Raw genomic sequence first — 23623 nt, forward strand, 5'->3', positions numbered from 1 at the left:
TGAAATATTTTCTAATCAAGATTTATTTACAGGAAATGGCTCATTTTATCCCAACAGCTTTTGTAATAAAGTTTCAGTGCAAAAAGAAACTGTCAAGTATTCTAATATTCACAGCTGGTAAAGCCCATTGATTAAATTTTTGCAAAGACATAGTGTTGTCGCCTCGTCATATGAGGTATATATGTATCTTGTTCACCTGGGACTAATAATGGATCAATTAGTCTCAGGTGTGTATAAAACAACCCCAGTACACTAGACCTTCACATCAACTGCAACTAGACCTCTGCAAACATGCCTAAGATTCACCCTGAGACTAATTTTGATTATCAAGAGGCTGAAAACCAGATCCACTGCTGATGTGGCAGACACCTTCAATGAGTCTCGGCGTCAAGTACAGAGGATAAAAAAAAACATTTGAAGAATTGTTTGAATTGAATTGTTTTTGACAGCCAGGTCAGGCACCACCCCGCAAGACAATGCTTGAGAGGACCGTTTGTTGGCTCGAAAATCCAAGGCCAGCCCATTTCCACTGCAGCAAGCTCCACCAGACCTGGTCCCCTGAAGTCCCTGTGTCAACCAGAACGGTTTTGTCGGATCTGTCTCGAAATGGCCCCATGCTCGAATCAGTGCCCAGAAGCCGCACTAAACAAAAACAATTGAAAAACCGTGTGGCATTTGCCAAGGCCACAGCCTGCTAAAAGGATGGACGCTGGAGAAGTGAAGGAAGTGGATTTTCAGATGAATCTTCTGTTGAATTACACCACAGTTGCCGCAAATATTGCAGGAAACCTACTGGACCCGCATGGATCCAAGATTCACCCAGAAAACAGTGAAGTTTGGTGGTGGAAAAAATCATAGTTTGGGATTACATCCAGTATGGGGGTGTGCGAGAGATCTGCAGGTGGAAGGTAACATCAATAGTCTCAAATACCAAGAAATCTTAGCTACCTCTTATTCCAACCATAAAAGAGGCCAAATTCTGCAGCAGGACGGTGCTCAATCGCTACTTCCCTCCCACTTAAAAGTTCCTCAAGGCGAAGAAGATCAAGATGCTCCGGATTGGCCGGCCCAGTCACCAGACTGAACATCATTGAGCATATGTGGGGTAGGATGAAAGAGGAAGCATGGAAGACCAAACCAAAGAATATTGATGAACCTGGAGGCATGCAAGACTGCTTTCTACTAGCATTCCTGATGACTTCATCAGACTTGTATGAATCCTTGCCAACCGCATGATGCAGTCCTTCAAGCTCATGGAAGTCATTCAAGATATTAAATTTGGATCTCACGCACACTATTTAATTTGCTGACATATTTAGTATTTGTAGTAAATTTGTTCAATTTATTATAGGCGCAAAACTTTTGTCTTGCCAAAATTTGACCTTTCTGTCTTGTTTGATAATAATATTTTTTAGTGAAACTAATTTATTTCAGTGCATTGACATCATTTGGGAGGGTTTAGCTTTTCATATGAGCCATTTCTTACACCATTTATTAATTAAGTCGGGTTATAGCAGGTGTTTCTACACATAGATAAGCGACAAGACTTTTGTCAGGGACTGTATTTCATCGGCCTTTTACCGGGTGAGCCCACAGCTACATGGCACTCTTCAGATGGGTTTTGTCCTGGCTCACAGGCCTGCCCCCAATGAAAACATGCACTCGAGGCCCTCCATGGCACAGCCTATGGCCATCACCACTGAGTGGATCTGCACCGCTATCTCACGTGTAGGAGCCAGACAAGAACCTGCAGGAGGAAAAAAGATTGTTTGTGGAGAAACTTCAAAGGTCAACCACCACTTACATTTAATTGGGACAGATAGCTGTGTGGCGTAGCTCTCAATCAGCAAGACCCTGCAGCTTATAGGATTGTACTTGAATGAGCCAGTTCTTCAATAAGACCACCTGTGCCTCTTCTTTATCAATAATTGCTCTCTTTCATTTACACTTTGACACTGAGCTGCTAAACTCATCAGATTAAGACCCTGAAACTAAAGTGATTACTTCCATGACCATCTGTTGTTGGAAAAAATGAGCAGTGGTAAATTTCAAATAAGATTTCTTTCCCTTCAGATTTTTTTATTCTTAGAAGAGTGATCATTACTTTTTTTTTAATTTAATTTATGCATCCCTAAATTAAAAGAATGGGGGAAGATACACGTCTCCATATCCACCAATCACCTTGACTGGAGTGAATCTACTCACCTGAGTTGCAGGATTTTCCAGGACCAGAGAGTCTAGGGCAATGGTGCAGAAACGCTGTCTTCCCCGTGCCAGACTTGGCCTGTACAATCAAATCTGAGTAGAAGAGACCGGGAGCAAAAAAACAGTGGCACTTCAGGTCAATTTGTACACAAGCGACAAGACTTTTGTCAGGGACTGTAGAGAGACATTACCTTTTTATGTAAGCCTCATGCTGTCATTTGGGTTTTTGTAACTCTGCTCCTGGTTATGTACGCAGGTCGTATCAAGCAGCTTATTGAGCTGGGGATGTTATCCACCGCCAGCATCAGACTGTTTGTTCTGGATGAGGCGGACAAGCTGCTGGAGGAAGGCAGCTTCCAGGAACAGATTAAGTAAGATGGACAGAAACACCTATAATCGTACTCCTATTTAATTATATGATACAGCAGTAGGATGAGGATGTTATTCAACCACAGTCCTTAGATTGGAGCCCTTCATAACAAATATGTATGAATGTAATCTCATAAATTGCATGCTAATTTACAAAAATGCCCATGCTGAAATTCACCCACCTCCTCCACTTGTTTCTTCAGCTGGATCTTTTCCTCTCTGCCCGTGAACAAACAGATGCTCGCACTCTCAGCCACCTACCCAGAGTTCCTTGCTCAGCACCTTACCCGCTACATGAGAGAGCCTACTTTTGTCAGACTCAATCCCAGTGACATGGGCCTTAAAGGTAAGACACTGTTTAGCTGTGCTGCTATTATTGTTACCACAAAAAGCTGACGAAATCAACACCTAATTTAAAAGGTTACACTTTATATCAGGCAAAGTACTTGGCCTATCAGCTATGCCTAGGTAACATAATTAAACTGTACACTGTCAGCAATTAACTGCTGTCCTGGCAAACAGAGACTCCTTATAATAAGACAACATTGACAGTATAATGAAGCTTGTCATGTTTTAATGTTATTTCTACCTAAGTGGCGATTGACAGTAAGCAAAGCGTGACAAAATGCCCGTTCTGAAAATACTTATCTCTTTGACAGAATCAAACTTAGGCGTCTTCTTTTACTTTGAAGTTTGAAACTGACTTATTTGTTGGTGGAACATGTTTTTTTTAAGAAAACAAGCCTTGATTTTGACACACAGTGACTGTATACACATCCCCCCTATAAAAACATTTTGATGACTTGATGATTTTCCCCTACCCTACAAAAAACACGTATTATTATGCTTTTCAGTCAGTTATGCTTGAATTGACATTCTCCCATGTATGGTGATCTTGTGTGCCCCCTGCCAGGCCTGAAGCAGTATTACAAGCTGGTGCAGTCCGATCCTTTACCCCACAAGGTTTTCGAGGCAAAGGTGGAGCACTTGCTAGAGCTTTTCAGTAAAATCCCATTCAACCAGGCACTAGTGTTCTCCAACCTACACACAAGGTATTTTAATGTTTACCCTTTTCCTCATAGGTGCTCTTAATTATCTTTTTGTTATCAGCAAGAAACACGTATCTCATTCATTAGATCTGAAAATTGAATATATGGTATATCTGAAAAAATGGTGTGGATTGCTCCCACAGGGCTCAGCACCTGGCAGACATCCTGTCCTCCAAAGGCCTACCTGCAGCTTGCATTTCAGGTGAGAGCACCTTTTGGAAAAGCAGTGTTGACATGCTAAATCAATCTGTATTGATAATGATGATTTTGGTAGTTGAGTATTTTTGTCATTTATAAAAATGGAGATTGTGAAATAGGGGCATAGGCCCATCCATGCATAAGCCTCATTATTTTTGACATATTCATAGACTTAGCAGTTAATTGATTAAACGAAGAATTAATTGATTGCAAATGATCTTGAAGCATTCATTATTAAGAGGTGATTTCGACCGGTTTTCTCTTTTGCGAAAGAGAAGACAAACATATCTTTTCTTGCCATAGGCTGTCTTAGCAGAGCTGTTGTGATCTGATGTGATGTGGCTGGTTATAATGATGTGTACAGGTGGTCTGAGTCAGGACCAGAGACTGGAGGCCATGTCAAAACTGAAGCAGTACCAGTGCAGGGTGCTCATCTCCACTGACCTGGTGAGACACACATTATACTGCTTTCACCCATCACTACATTCTTGTCTTTATGGATCTCTCAAAAGTGTTATGCAAGGCTTTGGTTTTATTATCAGCTTCTGGTCTTTAATTCTGCCTGTTTTCTCTTGGTCCTTTCCTTCCCGTCAGACGTCCAGAGGTATAGATGCAGATAAAGTAAATTTGGTGATAAACCTCGACGTGCCACAGGACTGGGAGACCTATATGCACCGCATTGGACGCGCTGGCCGCTTTGGTTAGTCTCCAATATCATTTGAATTAACAACAAGTAGTGTTGATATATTGGGCATTTACACATTTTGTGAGATGACCCAAGATGGTCCACATTTTGATGAAAGCAATCCAGATAAGCACTTTTGACTTGAAATCCAAACTAAAATGGCTTAGATGTAATTTTTGCTTGCAGTTATAACAGAAGATGCAAATGTTTTGTTTTGCTGAATTCATTCATTCCTGCTTATTCAGAGGCAATGTTTTGAAGAGCATGTATTTTGAGTTTCAACTTTTTCTTTACATTTGACAATTTCAAATAAACGCCAATCATATGCCAACAGACCCAGTCGGTTGACGATTAATATTCCAGCCCATGCAGATAATCAGTTTATATTGTGGTAGTTCTGGTATTTTCTGTATAAAATATGTTGCTCTAAATTAGACTTGATTTGCTTCCTGCTAATCTTCCTCTTTGGAAGATTAGCTCGTGTTTCTGGAGTATTATTAGCAAGTGTGACGGCCTAGCAAGGTCAGTGGGTTCCTAATCATCTGCATTTAATTATAATTATCTGGACTTGACTTGTTGTGTGTTGTCTTGGAAACCGAAGGCAATTCAATCTTTGTTTTGTATGTGTGTGTTTGTACCTGCCATCCCTGCACACAACTCACACAGCCTCATTTTATCCCTTCCTATAATTTGAATGGGTTTTCATCAAGATAGCATTTTGTTTGCAGGCACTCAGGGGCTGGCAGTGACCTACTGTTGCCATGGTGAGGAGGAGAACAAGATAATGGCCATCGCCCAAAAGTGCAGCCTAAGATTGTCTACCTTGCCATGTGAGTCCTATCAACATGTCTGTCAAGAATGTGTAACTTTTTCTTCTTTTTGAAACAAAGCCTTTGCTTTAATGGGATTGTGAAAAAATAATTCCAGTCTGTCTTCCATCCTTCTAGCCACCATAGAGCCTGGGTTGATGGACGAGCAGTGTGACTGGGATGTCTGCACTGAGGCTTCCACTCCAGGCCCCTTACCCCAGCTCTGCTCCAGGACAGAGAAGAAGAAGCAGCCCAAGTTGGTCCCAGATCAATCTCTGAAGCACAGCAGTCACAGGAAGCTAGAGAAGACCCATCAAACTCCCAGACTGGGAGCGCACGATGAAGGCAATCCAAGAAGAGCTTCTCCTGCAAAAGCCACTCTCCCACCGGGTCCTCCACTGGCGGTGCCAACTCGAAAAGAGCTGCAAGACGCTCTGCCCAAGATCTCTCCTCTCAGCTCGTTCAAGAATTGTAGGTCAAGGTTTTTGGCCTTTGAAGAGGCTGAGCGGGACTACCACAGCTTCATTACCACAGGGTTGGGGAGATCCGTGGAAGTGGTTAGGGAGTTCAGAGGTGGGGAGGACGGTGATCTGAATGGGCATAGAGAGTCTTTCACACTTAATGACGACGGAGGTCAAAGTTTAAAACAAGACAGAGAACGGTGGAAGTCTAACATTTCACCTCCGAGGTCAGTTTCTGGTTCTTCAAACTCGCAATCTGACGAGGGCGATGAGGCAAATCAGACCAGAGGACATAACTACAGAGCAATCACTAAGCTTGAGACTGAAGCTAGAGAAACGCCCACTCTGTCCAAACCAAAAGCAGCGACCAATAGATCCAGTGTTTGTACTTCTTCTGCACCCAAAACGTATCACCAGCCAGCCCGTTCGTCAAGTGCGAGAGTTTTGTCTCAGCCCGAGAGCAATGATTCCATACCAATCGTTCAATCGAGCCGGCATCCCAGTCAGACGGCTCCAGCACATACTGACAAAAATGAATCCAGAAAGACTGTGAAACAGAGCAAAAAGATTTCAAAGATGAACCGAGAGCAAAAAAGGGAAAGGGATGAAGGAGAACACGATTATTATGATGATGATGATGATGACCATGATGAAGACGAGTGGACTGCTGAAACTTACTGGAGAGCCAGCTACAGAGCCTGGAATGATTACTACGCCTCTATGTCTCCTTTTCAAGAGCAAAATTACCAAAGCTATTACGGTGTAGCCCAAAACTGGATGGCAGCTTATCGTATGAATGCCATCTACATGGAAGAACTCCTGAAACACTGACGTCTTTACTGTTAATCAGGGCGTCCAATCGTGCTGTTGTCTGAATGTCCCCTGCAAAAAATTGAGTACAAAAGTTTGCACTTCTAATCAAACATTGCTCTTACATTCGGGTGTTTATTTTTCAATGAATTCATACCATAACCTGTATGCCCCTATTACCTTTCTAATAAAGTATGGAGCATTTACTTCAAAGCCCTCTTCTGTTATGGCTCTAGTCATTTACATGCTATTAAACTCTTTTTCTTTTCTTTTTTTATATTATTGATTTAATTTTATGTTAGAACTTTAGATTATATAGAGCATCCTCAACACAAGCCATTAATCAAAACTGATGTTTAAAGAGGAAGGTGAAGAAGGGGCACACAACTATGTAATCTCTATAGCAGGGCATAGCTAAGGTCAGACAACTCCACATGCTCCTGATTACAGGCTAATCAACCACGAGCATTTAACCAATCAGTGCGAGGAAAAACAAAAGGCAAGCACCAATTTAAAACCAGGGGCCCACTTCAGCTCATTTTTACCATCTAGTTTGTCACCAATTTAATTCCTCATGCAGAAAGGTGAATGGTACTTTTATGCTCACTGAGTTACAGCACACTAATGTAGACTAACTGGTGGACAGATTTGTCTAGCATGAACCAAAGCTCTTTCACATAATGAAAGAACAAAACTGAGGTGAAATCATGGACGTTCACACTTTCTTGAACGAAACAGCCGTGCATGTGACTCCCATGAAAACCATGTTTTTCATATTTAACTGCACGGTCTTATCCCTAGCATTAGTATTGGGTTTGCCCGGGAACTTGTGGGTTTGTTGGGTTGTTTTTAGGACCAAGAGCATGCAGACCTTCAATAACGCGCTGCTGGTCAGCTTGGCCGCCAGTGACCTCTTGAAGTGCTCTGTGGACATACCGCTGCTGCTCTTCTCTTTTCTGCGGTACAGGAAGGACAGCCAGGTGTCGGTGTCTGTGTGTACCCTGCAGCAGTTCACCTATGCCCTGTGCAGCTGTGTCCAGCTGCTCACGCTTGTCAGCATCAGCGTGGAGCGCTTCCAAGCCATCGCGTTCCCTTTCCAAACCGAGAGGAGGAAAGCGAGGGTCAGTCTCTGGATCCTGTCCATCTGGGCATGCGGCCTGATTTTGGCTATAACCTCTCTGACTCTTTCCAAAAAGGCGCTTTTTTACATGCTCTGCCGTCCGCACCTCGGGGATCATGGCGACGAGCGTCTACAATATTCGGATCCATTTGGACCCTACGTGCTGGTCCCGGTGTGGGTATTGTGTTTGACTGTGATCGTTATCCACTACGTGCGAATATTCAACGTTGTTAGACAGCACCGAAAGAAAGTGTTCAGTCGGGAAGTCCAGCTGAGGCCGGCGGTCTCGGGACAGGTCTGTGGCTGTCCGAGTGTCAATGCTTCAGCACCACGGACAGCTCTGCCGGGCTCCTTCAGCCCGTCACCCCCCGGCCGGACGGTGCTCCTGGTGGCCGAGGCCAGTGCTCCCTGTGCGGGCGCCCCGGGGAGAACTCCGGAGATTGTCGGGGTGGTGTGTCTTCTGACCCCTGGGGCCAGGGAGCGGGGGAAGAAACAGATGGAAGGAAAGCTGGCCCAGCGTTTTGGGTACATATCCATTGCGTTCACGCTTTTCTGGGCGCCTATGGTGGTTATTTTGCTAACGAACGTCATCTCGTGGAATAACACTGACAAAGTGAGTTCAGCAAGGTTTTTTCTTCCATTAGGCAATAATGCAAATGGCTATAGTAAGAAATACTAAAAAAACAAAACAATGTGCAGTGTAATGCAATCCAGTTGAGTTGATTAATCAATGAATCACCAACAATTTTGACAAAGTAATCTATTAAATAATCATAAACTGAATCTGATTGTGTTTTGGACAGTTGGTCGATGAAAACAAGCACACGTTACAGCTTGGTATCTGTGATACATGCTGTAGTCGTCCTGCAGAGACATTATGGAATATATGTTGTGTTGAAATATCCAAAACTCTCTCCTGTTTTCCCCACAGTTGCTGATGGAGCTGGAGACATCAGCTATGGTGCTGACCTGTGTGCATGCTGCAGTGGATCCCCTCATCTATACGTTAGTCACTAGACAGTTTCGCTCTGAACTCAGCAAGATCCTCTCGTCCATCCCAAGGTGTCCCCTAAAACGGAGTGCCTGAAGGTTCAACACTTTATGAACAGTTGGATCACATGTACTGTACTTTTGGGAATTGAGACACACACACACACACACACACACACACACACACACACACACACACACACACACACACACACACACACACACACACACACACACACACACACACACACACACACACACATTTAAAAGTGAGTGAAAAAGAGACCACAGATTTAGTATTTGTGGCAGATATAGATGTTTTATCAGGCGTTTCACAGTCGGGACACAAGACAAGGTCATAAATAATATCCAACACCTGACAAGATACGCACAGCAGTAGTCTCAACAACGACAGGTGGCATAGGAGGGCAAAGCAAAGAGTGAGAGAGAAACTGACTGAGCCCAGAAAAAAAGACAATTGGGGGGGGTACATAACAGAGAAAGAGAGAGACAAACACAATCACAGACAACTGTTTCTGTTGTTTGTAAATAAAAATGCAATCCTTTGACACTTGAGTGGAGAAATGCTTACATAATGAATTAAGCTGTGTCATTTGAAAGTGCAGCTGACGCAACCCAACCTGTCTTGAAACAGGGAAGCAGTAAATAATTCACATTTAATCACTGTCCTAGCAACAAAAAATACAGGAAACCTCACTTCTGCTATTACCCATGTCATACCCTTGTTGTAGTTTTCAATAGATTCTAAATGTCGGACTTTTTGCTGTGAATATGAAGTCAATGTCTTCAACTGTACTTTTAAAATTACACTAAATGAAAACTCTGCTTGTCTTCTTCATTTTTTTTTTTTACTCCAGGTAAATTTGCGCAAAGTTTGACTTCATTCTACTGGATCTAGGCAGCTGTTATCACTGTGTACAGTACTAAATTACCAGCAATAGTAGTAGGTCTCTGGTAGGAACATCAGACGTAAAACACATCCTGTTCCAACTCTGTAGAATATTCTAAAAACATTCTAAAGGGACCTTAGGGTCTTATGTAGTAATGCACTGATATGGTATCCATTATGCTATATATTTCCACCCATGTTTGCTGATAAGATGATAAAGATATGTGTTTTTTTGTAAGTCTTAGTACAAATAAGTGTAAAATTGGTTAAGCTTTTCAGATGTCTCCATATCAAGGTAAATACTTTAAAAAAAAAAAGGCCATTATACATTTTGCTGCTAGTTTGACAGTTGTTAGTCGACTTCTACAGAAAAAAAAAACCCTTTCACATCAGCTACATATGGGCAGACATAATATAAGTCCAATTCCAGTATTGCTTTTGAAATATACTCTTGGCTGATATTGACAGTATGCTGATATATTACATCTCTAGCACTGTACGTGTGCTCTTGATCCACATTTAATTTCATCAATGTGGAGCAGAAGTGGGGGCTTAGTCTGCTGTGACTGAAGTCCTGCCCAGCATTGGAGGAACCCCAGCAGTGGTCTGATCCACATTGGAGTCAGAATGACATTCCAGATGAAAAAGGCCAACAGGGAGGCATCAGTTGGGAGGTCAGCAGAGCTAAAAGGTCACCGTCCATAGTTACAAAGGTCAACTTTGATGGGATTTGATGAAAAGTACTACCAAGGTTACATGGTGGGGCTGCGAGTTGAGAGAACAGACAGAATAGCACATGTTTTTGGTGACAGAGATCTGTGGATGGCTCATCCGGTGTCCTCTGTGTCCCTGTGGTCACCGTTTCAACATATTTCCCTGCTTTAAGTTCTCCAGAAGATAAAGTAAATAAAATCATTTGAAACAACAAGGAGGACAAAAAGTACAAACACCAAGTTCCCTAACCACATGAAGTACACATACTCAACAACTTCGAAAAATGCCCACTGAGTTTGGGGAAGAAAAAACATTGACAGCTATAAAGACTACTGAAAGCATACTGTTGTTCACACAGGAGGTAGGGATACCACAGGACAACAACAAGAGAGAAAGAGAGAAAGACAGACTGAGGGAGAAAGAGAGACAATGAGAAGACAGCTTCACTGGTTCTGCCAAACGATGGTCAAATATTACAAAATATTCTATTAACAATATTCACAAAGTACCCAGGCTCAAGACAGATTTGTGTCAGAAATTCCCAGTGAAACACCTTGTGCTTTTTATAGTGGTGATTTGAATTCAAACCTATTTTTTTTGGTTTCTTTGTAAGAGAATTGGTTTATTTGAGGTCTGTCTGGCTGTAGCAGCCAAAAGGGAAAAGACTGTGGGGAGGGGAGGGGGGATTCAGTAAACTAAACACAAATAAATCTCTTTTTACTCCAGCAACAGGCACATATTGTGTAAAAGGCTTGTAGCTGAGAATTTCTGACAGAAATGTGTACAACAAACTCTTCAGAGTGGCAGCTAGTCAAATATGCCATATACTGAGCCATTGAGACGTCCAGAAGAATGAAAACACAAGTTTCCAATCAACTGAGACAAACACATTCTCACACACATATATACTCACAGGCACATACCTCCTATCCAAAACATCACAATTCCTCTAGCTAGCAAAAAGTCACGTACACTCATTCACAAATATGCAACTCATTGGTGAAGCCATCACAGACACACGTACCATATGTCATCTTGTAAAGGATTTTCACTCAACTGGGTTGATATTGGACCTGAAAAAGAACGGTGGCATTTTTATCTATCAAGAGGGGCGTTGACCAAATTGACACAAAACAAAAGGGTAGGGTTAGATCAGTTGACACAAAAGTTCTGATAATGTGTTATAATTTTCTTTCCCTTTAAGATTTCTTCCTTTTCCCTTTATATCTCCTGCTAAATGAAAGATTGTAAGAGTCAAACGGAAATCATAACAAAGTGCTTTGTGCACAGTGACACATGACTTGCTCTGAGGACTCATTTCAGAGTCTTGGGAGGCACACTCACCCACCTTATCATCTGAAACAACACCCTACCAAATTCTCCACTCTTTCATCCACACACACACACACACACACACACACACACACACACACACACACACACACACACGCACACACGCACACACACACACACAGTTCATGACCAGCAGAGGGCAGGCTCTACCACAGCCAGAATAGGACTCTGAGTGCCTTCTTCTCCATCATTCCCAGTCCTCCTGTCCCTCAGTCTGTCTCGATGAGTCTTTATCTGTCTTTCTGTGTGATGCGCCTGCACTCTAGTCTTCACAGTGCGGACACCTTCACAACGTTCTGGTGGATCGGGCCAGCGGGCAGATGAGCATCTCCCTCAGGAGTCGTCACTGGCGGTGTTGGAATGCTGATGATTGCTGTTGTGATCTGGCTGCTCTGGCAGTTCATGGATGCTGGATCGTCTACGCGCATGTTCAGACTGGAGCGGCTACAGGAAGGAAAGGAGGACAGGAAATCAGGGCTCATGAATAGTTTCTCTGTGTAGACACATTTGCTAAAAGTTACTCGCTCATGTCCCAGACCAGCTCTAGTGAGGATAAAAGGTAATGAGAACCCCTCCTCTTTTTATTTGACAGCCACTGTTCAAGGTCAAGGTTGCTTGTATTGTCTCCCAAAGCAGAAAATTGTCTTGGAGGAGCCCTTAACAAAAACAATAATCCCTTTTACCCCTTTCAAACTGAACAGACAACCTTTACTTCATCATTAGTGTGATCGGGTCAAAATGTTTTATAGAGCTTTAAAAAAACAAAAAAACAGGTGTAATTGTGAAAGTGTTGCTTGTCAATAATCACCCAACTCTGCTCTATAATAGTTGGTGTTGGTGGAGCAATCCAGAGCTATAATGTGAGAGGATATTCAACCTGCATTTGTAAGATGGAGCAACCATTAGTCTAAAATTAATTAGCAACTATATATTTTTATAATCAATAAATTTGAATAGATTTTCAAGCAAAAATGCCAACGTTTACTGGTTTGGGCTTCTCAACTGTGAAGATTTGCTGCTTTGGGTTTTGGACTGCTGACTGAATACAACTCCCTGAACTGCAAGACATTTTTACAGGCATTTATCACACTACAACGCCTTGGGTTGTAGGTTTTACTTAAAAGACCTGATCTACTTATCACTACACAAGTTGAAGGATATTTTTGCCCTCTCCTTTAGAAATCCTGAGCTCACCTGGTAGTGAGTGGCTGGATGTGGATGGTGCTGAGCTCTTGCAAGCCTTGTTGGTGTGTGTGCGCCTGTGTCAAAGGCTGCATGTGTGCTGGGCCACTGGCATTTGGTAAAGGGGTGTGGTGCTTCTTGCTTCGGCGGGTGCAGCATGTGCCAGTCACGCCATCCTGGCTGGAAAGGGAGGGGCTTCGAGACGAATAATTTTGCAGCCCTGCCTCCAGGTAGCTCTGCTGGTAATACTGCTCGTCCACAAACTCATGATTCTACAGACAAGACGGAGAGAACAAGACCGGCACAAGGCAGAAGACACAGAGAGAGTCATAAAAAACATTTACAACATTTACAACAGAAAATTAAAATTACATATATATTACATATATAACGTTACATATATATATATATATATATATATATATATATATATATATATATATATATATATATATATATATATATATATATATATATATATATGTAACGTTAGGCTATGTATATATATATATATACATAGCCTGGGTTAATAACTCCTCAGTAAGTATGTGATTATTTTTTACATAGACCTGTATGTGGCTGTGTGGCACACTAAATATTCCTGTCAGTTGAAGCTTAGTTTAGAATCAATTTCAATAGTCAATTCCTTAAAAAGGCAATAATCTCTACTTTTTTATTAACAATGGATTGCATGACTACTTGTATGTTAACGGGGTCACTCATAGCAATGAACCCATAAAAAATTTGTGATAATTGAATAATGTTTGGTGGACAAAAACAATACTCCAAATGAATTAACCACATGTTTTGAGGAGGTAGGATATTCTGACAGACATTTCCTGCCTGACAGAATGAGAAACCCCCCTTTAAACCACATTTATCAAGGAGGTAGGCCATTCTGATCAAAATTTCCTGCCTGACAAAACGAGCAACCTCCTTTCAATATTGCTTATCTGCTGGATGTGTAAACAGGCAACTGTTTTTGAACATGTTCACCACATAAACTGTAAAGGTGATAACACGTCAATGTCCCACTAGCTGCCCTTAAGTGTCCAAAACAATTCAGTTATGTCAGGTGTAACTTTACATTCATGCTGACCTCCATGTGCTCCATTTTTTATTACACAAGGTAATAAATTAAAGTTTTGGTGTGTGTGTGTGCAGCAGCCGCGCATGCTAGATTTTTTCATTTGCCAATCTCTTAATAGTTCTAGGCTGAAACAGACAACAGTGCATCTGTATCACATACAAGCAGACAAGCGTGTATCAGGGAAATGCAGTGTACTGGACATCATGCTACAGTGGGCTGCACTTGCTCATGCACATTCAAATACTTTTGATTTATTACACGTTAAGCCTGGCTGTCAAACAATGAGCCACAGCTAGACAGAAACATATGGATGATTGCACAATCAAGGGTTTAAACTAGAAAATGAATTTCCTGCAGAAAATGCTTGTGAATACTCAAAAGCTAAATTGCCAAAGGTAAACTGGATTGCTGGCATAATTACATAAGAAGAAGGTGAAACAGTTAAAAAAGTTGGAAAAGTGGAAATGGTTTTAATTAATATGAATTTCATTGAAATGTTGAATAATACCAATGTTTTAAGTATAAAAAGTCATAGTACAGGCATGTTGTAAAGTTGTAGTATAGGTACTATACGTCGAAAAAAGTAATATAAAAGTCAAAGTATAGTATATTGGAAAAAATTTAAAAAATCAAAGCAGAGTTTTCTAGGAAAAATTCAGGAAAAAGACAGTATGGTATGTCAAAAATAAATCATATTATAGAATGTCAAAAAAAGTCATAGTATAGTAAGTCCGAAAAATTCATAAAATAGTAAGTAGAAAAAAGTCATGGTATAGTATGTCAAAGATAAATCATACTATTGTATGTCAAAAAAGTCATAGTATAGTAAGTCCGAAAAATTCATAAAATAGTATGTAGAAAAAAGTCATGGTATAGTAGGTCGAAAAAAGTGATAAAAAAAGCCATAGTGTAGTATGTCGAAACAAGTCATTGTATAGAATATAAAAAAAAACAACACAATATAACAAATCAAAAAAACGTCATAGTATGTCAAAAGAAGTGTTAAAAAAGTAATTGGTGTGTCTATATATCATTAAACCAAAAGTCACAGTATAGTATGTTCTAAAAAGCCATAGTATAATTTGTCTAAAAAAAGTGATAAAAAAGAAATTGTATAGTATGTCTATACAGCATAAAACCAGAGAATTTAGACATATCACCTATATTCTTAGAGCCTTGCCCTGGCTTCCTATAAGTAGGAGAACTGATTTCAAAATATTATTAAATTACAAAGCACTGAATGGTTTGGGACCAAAATACATGTGTGACATGCTGCTCTGTTAGATTTTAGTTTTACAAACCACAGTTTCGGAATAAACTTCCAAAACACTTACAATCTGCCCAACCCTGTGTTCTTTTAAGGCAAACTTTTCTGTTTGACATTGCTTTTCCTGAGGTAATTTAGAGATGGTCATCCATCCTCTATGCTTTGAAAGTCTTTTAAATTTACAGTTTGTTTGCTTTGTTATTGTTTTTATTACTATTGAATTTTATGTTGTATTTGTTTTGTATAAGTATGTAAAGCAGTTTGAATTGACTTTGTGTATGAACTGTGCTGTAGAAATAAACTGTCTTGCCTATGTTGAAAAAAGTGATACAAAATTCAGGGTATAATGTATCAAAAAAAGTCATAGTATAGTCTGTTGAAAAAAGTGATAAAACAATCACAGTATTAAATGTCAAAAAAATCACAGAATAGTGCATTATATCGAAAGAAGTGAAAAAGGTCAAAGTATAGTATGTCAAATAAGTGATGAAAAAGTCATAGTGTAGCATGTCTGAAAAAGTGTTAAAAATATGAAAGTTGGTATGTCAAAAAAAGTAATAAAAAGTCAAAGTATAGTATGTGGAAAAAAGTTATGGTATTGTATGTCGAAAAAGGTGATAAAATAATAGTAGTATTGTATGTGGAAAAAGTCATAGAAAAGTGAAAAGGTCAAAGTCATAGTCTAGCGTGTATGAAAAAGTGTTGAAAATAGAAAGTATAGTATTTCAAATAACGTGATGAAAAGTCAAAGTATAGTTTGTATAAAAAAGTCATAGCATCGTATGTTGAAAAAAGTGATTAAGTCACAGGATAGTATGTTGAAAAAAGTGTTAAAAATGATAAAGTACAGGGGCAGCCTATAGCTCACCCAGTAAGAGCATCGCCCCATGTTGGCTAAGTCCTGCAGGGCCCGGATTTGAATCCAACCTGCGGCCCTTTGCTGCGTGTCATCCTCCCCGTCTCTCTCCCCCTTTCATGTCAATCCACTGTCACTAAAATAAAGGGAAAAGCCCCAAAAATAATCTTTAAAAAAAATATCTCAAAGTATAGTATGTCAAAAAAGTGATAAAAAAAAACGTTGTATAGTTTGATAAAAAAAGTCATAGTATAGTACAGTTTTTCCCAAAACTAAAAACTAAACAAAACTAATAAAAAAAGTCAAAGTATTGTATGTCAACAACAGTGATAGTATAGCATGTTGAAAAAGTGATGGTATAGTATGTTGGAAAAGTCATGATTAACTCATAGTATAGTATGTAAACACTGATAAAAGTGTCATGGTATAATATGTTGAAAAAAATTTATACTGGGAATCAAACCTGGGTCAGAGTCTGCAATTGTTACTTGCTGGTGCTATTTGGCGCTGTGTTATTCACTGAGCCACTGTATACCAAATAGAGAATGTTGAAAACAGTCTCAGCAAAGTATGTTGAAAAAGCCGTTACAAATTCATAGTATGGTATGTTGACACAAAATGATAAAGTAGTGTTTCAAAAGTAGTCATAATGGGAATCTAACCTGGGTCAGAGAATGCATATTCGACTTGTTGGTGTTTTTCTGAGCGGTGCTAACCACTGACCCACTGTGACACCAAATAGAGGAATGTTGAACAGTTTTAGTATATTATGTCAAAAAAAAGCCATCAAAAAGTCCTAGTATGGCATGTCAAAGTGTAGTGTGTTGTAAAAATCATAGTATAGAATCTTAAAAAAATCAAAGAAGTCATGAAAAGTCATAGTATATTCTATTGAAAGAATTAAGAGTTCAGTATGTTGAAAAAGTCATGTATAGTATCTCGAAAAAAGTGATAAAAAAGCCAATTTTGTTGTAAAAAGTGATTAAAAAGTCAAAGTAAATTATGTTGAAAAAGTGATAAAAAGTCACAGTATGTCAAAAATAGTCATAGTATTGTATGTAAAAAAGTTATATAAGTCAAAGTGTAGTATGTCAAAGAAAGTCTGGAAGAACATGCAAACTCCACACAAAAAAGCTCAGCCTATGGTAGGAATTGACCAAGGGTGAGAGTCTGCTGTGCCAGTTAGAACAGTGCTAACCACTGAGCTACCGTGCCAACAAATAAAGTAATTTGAAAACATACTGAGAAAGAAGCACTAAATTTAAACAGTGATAATATACAAACTGTATAAGATATGGAAAAGCTGAATCATGCTGTAATATCTGAAGGTATTGGGAATGGGCTAAAGTTTAAATAACGCCTTTAGGTGAAAGTATGTGGGAGGAGTAGCATTTAGAAGTAGAAGAAGCCTGAAGATTTCTCTATTGACTTTTAATGAAAAAAGAAAAAACTGTAATATTTTAAAAGTTAAATGGTGGAGAAAAGTTAAATACAAGCACAGCTGTCCTTAAAGGGCTGAACATTTTGACATTTGAATGTTTTTTTGTAGCAGAAAGTATGCAGAGTAGAAGTAGAAGGCGACAACATTGTATGGAAGAATCTGAAAACAATACCATGAATGCTGCTGAACCAGCATTCACAGAATTTCAGTTTTTTGCCCTGACAATTTTTTTCAATACTTTTAACAACTTTCCTAAGCACAACATCTGTCTGAGTAGGCTATACAATTAACACATTTCTTGTTGCTTGGACACAAAATGCATACAGTTAACACAAATTTAAAATGCTTGAACTTTTACACAAACGTTCAACAACACCAAAACAATGGATTTTTACTGACAAATTTGCAAATGCTTACACACTGTATATAAGAACATATAACATCATGTTCTAAACCTAACTTATAGGCTATAGTCAAAGTGAACGGCTGTTCATATTGTAAATTGAAACACAAAGATATCCCTGCATTTTATTCCATTGTTACTGTACATGAGAGAATCAGCTGATTGAAGTTATGCAAACAGATCATTCAAAGCTGATTCCCATCTAGGAAACACTCAGGGGTTGAGGTTCTTTCAATTGAATGACCATCCGTTTTTTACAGTATTCTTTATATGTTACAGGAAGTGAGTGTTGTACATTTTTGATACTGTAAACCGGACATTCTACAAAGCTATTTTGGGATGGGTCATTTCTTTTTGTATTGAATTACTGCCGAAAAAGAAACAAAATGCATGCATTACTAAACCCAACAAAACTAAAATTGGCTTGAAGAGAAATTACAGCGTAAAACACAATCTATGATCAATCCAATATACTATTATATATTGTATAAGGGCAGACCAGACACATGTAAAATAATGTAGTTTCTGTAATTCCACCTGATATTAGTGTTTTTATGACATTGGGCTATGACTGACTAAATGTTCCTGTTGGAAAAGAACAGATGTTAGTATTTTGGAAGAATTATGTTTGCAGTGTTTTGGTAGATAAAGTGTATTGTATTAGTAAATTATTAGTAAAATTAGTGTTAGAGTTTAGTTTACAATGTGGGATTTTGAGCCTAAAGTTAACCATTTTGCCAGTTGTGTGTTGTAGGTGTGTTGGTGCGTTAAGAGTTTAAGAAAACTCGTAATTTTTTTTTACTGCTATGACAATTAAAAAAAATTAAAACAATTGTCAAAGTAATCATAAAAACTAATATCTTAAAATCTATGCAATTTAACTTGAATTTTTTTGTGATTCTGGAAAAAAAAGGTTACGTACATTGTGATTTTATTAACATAAAGAGTGAATGAGCGTGTGCACTCACAGTGGTTTTCTCCAGACAGTGCAGCAGGTGGTGGTGCTGGCTCTCTAGTAGAGAGGTGGACTTGGTTAATCGTTGCTCCTCCTCAGTAGAACTCTACATACATACACACACACACACACACACACACAAACAAACAAACCTTTTACAGTTTTGTTGTAAGAAAGACACTGATTAGATGGTGCAGGTGCACGACCGGCTGCTATCTAAATACCTGATTTGAAAGGTTCATCTTGTATGGAAGTTGCTTAAATTGGAGAAGGAGACAAAAGGACAACAGACAGGTAGAGTTTTACTTGTGGTCATAGACAGCAGTCAGGGCCGCAGTCATGCCAGTCAGACACAGAGAATATGACCATGAGAGGCATGTCTGCTGACATCAGTGGAGCCAAAACACTGATCTGTGCTATAACGGAGACTTCTAGCACAACTCTCCCCTTATAAATACAGAGTATATACGATTCATATGAAATGTCGTCGCCATCTCTGTTATTGCAAAGGCTGGCTACAGGCAACTCTATAATGAGTTGCATTCCATATGCCTTATTTTCTATGCTGTTTTTGTGAGAATCTGTGGGTGAACAAGTGAGAGATATAGACAAGTTATGTGGTAGTTTTCAGAAGAAGTTCATTTCTGGGCAGTGGTAAGGTGAGTCAGACAATATGTGGACTGCCAGGGAGCCTTGTGGATTATCTAAGAAATTGAATAAAACAGCAAAAACAACAAAAATTTGATTGTAAATATTCAGCAGTCAATTTGCTATATTTTTTTAGAACAGTAAGTTTGTATTGTTCTATTTGTCCATTAAATCATTTGACTGTCAGGTCATGACGAATTTGTAGAAAACACTTGCTCTGTGCAGACAAGAAACATACACTCTAAAATAACACAAACATGCCCTTTATCGCCTGTTCACTTATGTACCCTCCTTTTCTCAAGTGATATTTGGAACAGATTTATAATAAGCAGAATCTTTGCAAAGAGGATTTGAAGTTTAATATCCTCATATATCCAACATCTAAGTAGGGTTTTGGGATAAGCTAATACACAGAAAACAGATCACTCTGCATTGTTATTTTAAATATTGGCCATAATAGCCTTAGCTTAGCTTGAGCCTGGGAAGATGTCTCCTAAGTATATTGCAGAATGCCATCATTGTTCTTGTCAGAAGAAAAGCAATGTTCCACATATACAGACTTTTGATGGGTTGCATCAGTTTTCCCCAGCAGCATCTGTGGGTGAGCTGTTTATAAAAAACAAAAACAAAAAATACGGCCCTGATCATGCATGCTCCACTGCTTCGCCGTAAGGCAAGCGAAATGCCATGTTTGGAAGATTTGTTGTAGCAATTTTGTGTTTGTTAAGTGGAGGGGCTGGTGTTGTAAGCAGAAGCTTCTTTGCTGAGAGGGTACATTCCTGCGCTGATGACTCGGTTTTTCCTCGCCAAGACCGCTCACCTGTGTTCATGCTGCTTATCTGTACCTAACACAGCAGTAAAACACAGGTGTTTAGCCTGATTTATTTCCGTCTTCCCTATACGTGAGATTGCAGGCCCATATCAGCAGTTTGTCTGGAGGCGGCTATGGTTCACCACCCAGGTGGCCACCATACTGTAGAGACTGGTAACAGCTTAATCTGCTGAACGACAAAACCCACTGCGTGTCGCTCTGCATGGTGCATGTTGTTGGTAAATAGCTGCCTTAGAATTTTACTTAAGTTGGAGCACAATATATTATTGCGCAAGCATATATCTCCGAATAAGATGTTCACTGTTAACGTTGGTGTGGTTAAAATCACTTGAACAAGAGCATCCTAGAGAGGTCCATGCATTGTTCTATAAAGTAATAAAGTTCCCAAATTCCAACAGTATTATCATTTTAACTATAATTGTGGTAGCCCTAATGAAGCAGTGTGCACTCTATCATAAATTAAATTAATTAAAGCCAAGTCTTCATAGGAACACTACTCAAATAAATAAATATAGTTTTGTCTGTGTCATAAATAAAAAAACAGCAAAAATTGTGGCCTTGTTTATATAGAACTTTTGCAAACGTATTTCATCAGTGTCAAGAGTCTCTCTTAATAGTTTCTCTTAACATTGTTATGTTGAGAAGTAATTTTAAATGAAAAATAAAAATCAATAAAGCAACTTTATAATTCAGTATATATTGAGAAGGTTTACTCATGACCCTTTGCTTGCAATTAAGAGAAATTGAAACATTACCACGTATATAAAAACAACACTGCAGCCTTTGCAGCATATTGTCTCTTGCAATATCAATGTGAAGCCAATGCATTATTCAGCCCTAGCTTGAATATAAGCACTGGTGCCATTCAGATTCTGTCCTAACCATTACTATTGAACTGAGAAAGAGCAAGAGCGGAGAGGAAGGAGGAAGCACTTGTTTTTGTTTTGCCGCTGTGTCAGCCCCAGGCCACTATAGTGCTTGTGAACCGCACAATTTTGGTGAGGCAAGGAACATCCTTGAGATGTGTTTACATTTCCTGCTGCATTGCCTGAAGCATTTACCTCAGCTGGGCAGCTGAGATCAGAGATGCTTACATTAGAAGTGCGGCTTATCGAATGATATTACAGTTAGCTGCTCTAAAAAGTTATGGGTGCATTCTAAGACTTGTTAATTAAAGGAACTAACCAACCAAGGCTGGCATCCAATGAGCACTTAGTTGTTGCCCGCTCTGAAATCCTCATATGTTGTTGGGTAATCCTGAAGAAAACTGATGAGACACAAGCGAAGCATTGTAGTATCTGTGGTTCAGAGGGTGGTCTTACCGTGAACTCCAGAGCTTCGTTGAACAGGCCGTTGCGCTTGCTGTCGAGGAAGGCGTTGGAGCTTCCTTCCTTGGATATTCGTATCCTTGCCAAGCGAGCTTTCTGCAAGAACATAAAAACCAACTGTTTGTCAGTGCCTATGCCACATCCTGTGTCAGAATGATTGGATATCAACTGACACATCAAACTAATTTGAGCTACAGCACTTTCAAATGCTTGATATCTTAGTGGTAAGCTTATAGATCAAGTCAAACATGTGCTACTAATCAATGATCTGCTATGAAACTTATGAATGATTTATAGTGACCACATAATAAAACATACCTTGGTTTGAAAATCAGTTAGCAAGGTGGCTTGTACTAAAATCATGTATAATATAAACAGCTATGTGTCGTTCCGCATTTGAAATATTGAACACAATTTATTTGGTCTGTTTTTGTGCTGCTATGCTAGCAATTTTGTTTCGCAAAATAAATCAAGGAAATGTTTCTGCTCATAACGCTTTACTTTGATAGTGTCGGATTAAATGCATCTTTAGTCATCACACCCACACAGCGCGGTTACTGCACAGTTGGGTCTCGTTTTCTCTCTCTACCTCTCTTTCTCTCACGCTGACAAATCTCTGCTATGAGGCAGTCTGCAACAGAGGAAAAAATGCAAGAAAGAACAGATACACTATGGTCTTTGGAGTATATTCTTTATGCTTCAGTAGCTTTGGCACACAGTAGATGATTCTACTCTACTCCACCCAAAACTCCCTGTGTCTACTGGATACACAGGCCTGTGTGAAAATGTGGGTCTCAATAAATATCTTGGTTACCAGAACAACTGCTTTTATAGGATTGTGTAATCTGAGTCACTCACTTCTTAAAGGCACGCCATTTTCCCGTCAAAGTCAAGAGCAGGTTGTCAGGCTCAGTGCAGCTACAAAGTGTGTGTGTTTCTGTTGCTTCGCCCTCTGCATTTTAAAATAGAATGACGGATTCATTGAGGGGTAATTGGCAGAAGCATAATGGGAGCTGAGAATTTGTTTAGTAGGGGGACCATGCACCGCTGGGGGGTTAATTGCGTGTGTGGATGTGTGTTTGCATAGCTCCATGTGTGCTTAACCATGCACACCTCTTCTTCATAGCTGAATTTCCATACATATCAGCCATATAAAGTACCAGCAGAAATACTTGGCTTGGTAAGAGTATGGTAATGTATGATAATTTAAGATCATTCCCTAACTTGAGTTTAATTTAAATCACGGTTATGTTTGTTGACCTGCAGGTAAAGAGAGTGAGAGAGATAAACAGAAGTGCAGGAGGACACACACATGCACCAGCACCCAATCTAAACTGTAGCATCTATAGAACAAACACAAGTCCCTTCAAATTGTTTACCTTCTCCTGCAACTTTATCTTTTTGTCGCTTTTCCTCGCTGTCTTTGTTCCCTCACACTCTGCACTTAGGTACATATGTGCTGGCACAGCATTCCCACAGGCCTTTGGGATAACCCCTCTTTATGTTCTGACATTGTCCTCTGCCAATGAAATTGTTTTTCTGGGGTCACCATGCAAACTGCAGCCCGTGACTGTGGCGATGGTTGCCAGGCAGCGCAAGGATAATGAAGGGGATGTTATGAACATGTCCCGCGAGATTGAAGCTACTTCTGCAGTTCTTTGATATATTCCCGTGGCCCTTGGGATCCAGGCGCTTGGGTCTAAGGTCCATCTTTGCTTTCAGGCAGAGCCACAACACAACAGATTAAACCTAGATGCTGCTGAAGGAGCATCATTGAGAGCACACAGGAGTGTAAGGGAACCGTGAACACGGGGATTTCACGTACTCATACATGCACATGAAAGGTTACATGGCCAAAAAGTGTATCTGCTGTCCATTCCTTCACACAGAGACACAGTCAAATCATATATCTGGACACACACACACACACACACACACACACACACAC

At 39.7% G+C, this 23623-nt stretch overlaps 3 protein-coding genes across 7 annotated transcripts in view; 2 read left to right on the forward strand and 1 right to left on the reverse strand.

Annotated features, from left to right (window-relative positions):
* Positions 1-6803, forward strand: part of ddx20 (DEAD (Asp-Glu-Ala-Asp) box polypeptide 20) — a 13721-nt gene extending 6918 nt beyond the window's left edge. The window contains exons 4-12 of one of the 2 annotated variants that reach the window (XM_032520881.1): positions 2462-2576; positions 2778-2920; positions 3488-3626; positions 3767-3825; positions 4186-4268; positions 4416-4521; positions 5235-5336; positions 5454-6131; positions 6177-6803. In XM_032520881.1, the coding sequence (XP_032376772.1) occupies positions 2462-2576; positions 2778-2920; positions 3488-3626; positions 3767-3825; positions 4186-4268; positions 4416-4521; positions 5235-5336; positions 5454-6131; positions 6177-6607 (1856 nt within the window). In that variant the 3' untranslated portion in view covers positions 6608-6803. Of the gene's footprint in view, positions 1-2461; positions 2577-2777; positions 2921-3487; positions 3627-3766; positions 3826-4185; positions 4269-4415; positions 4522-5234; positions 5337-5453 lie in introns of both variants that reach the window. The other variant, XM_032520880.1, reaches the window with a different exon arrangement.
* A 357-nt stretch (positions 6804-7160) lies between these two features.
* LOC116692922 (5-hydroxytryptamine receptor 1) lies at positions 7161-9508 on the forward strand. The gene is made up of 3 exons (XM_032521541.1): positions 7161-7170; positions 7286-8319; positions 8638-9508. Exons 1-3 carry the CDS (start codon positions 7161-7163, stop codon positions 8791-8793), a joined length of 1200 nt encoding a protein of 399 aa, XP_032377432.1. The 3' UTR covers positions 8794-9508.
* The window catches only part of kcnd3 (potassium voltage-gated channel, Shal-related subfamily, member 3), a 109105-nt gene continuing 94475 nt past the window's right edge, over positions 8994-23623 (reverse strand). For 3 of the 4 annotated variants that reach the window (XM_032520884.1, XM_032520883.1, XM_032520882.1), the window contains 5 exons: positions 21670-21771; positions 19092-19124; positions 18881-18973; positions 12868-13127; positions 8994-12117 (listed from right to left, as the gene is read on the reverse strand). In XM_032520884.1, the coding sequence (XP_032376775.1) occupies positions 11943-12117; positions 12868-13127; positions 18881-18973; positions 19092-19124; positions 21670-21771 (663 nt within the window). In that variant the 3' untranslated portion in view covers positions 8994-11942. The remainder of the gene's footprint in view (positions 12118-12867; positions 13128-18880; positions 18974-19091; positions 19125-21669; positions 21772-23623) is intronic. The other variant, XM_032520885.1, reaches the window with a different exon arrangement.

Source organism: Etheostoma spectabile, chromosome 7, assembly GCF_008692095.1.
Source record: "Etheostoma spectabile isolate EspeVRDwgs_2016 chromosome 7, UIUC_Espe_1.0, whole genome shotgun sequence".
Lineage (NCBI taxonomy): Eukaryota > Metazoa > Chordata > Actinopteri > Perciformes > Percidae > Etheostoma > Etheostoma spectabile.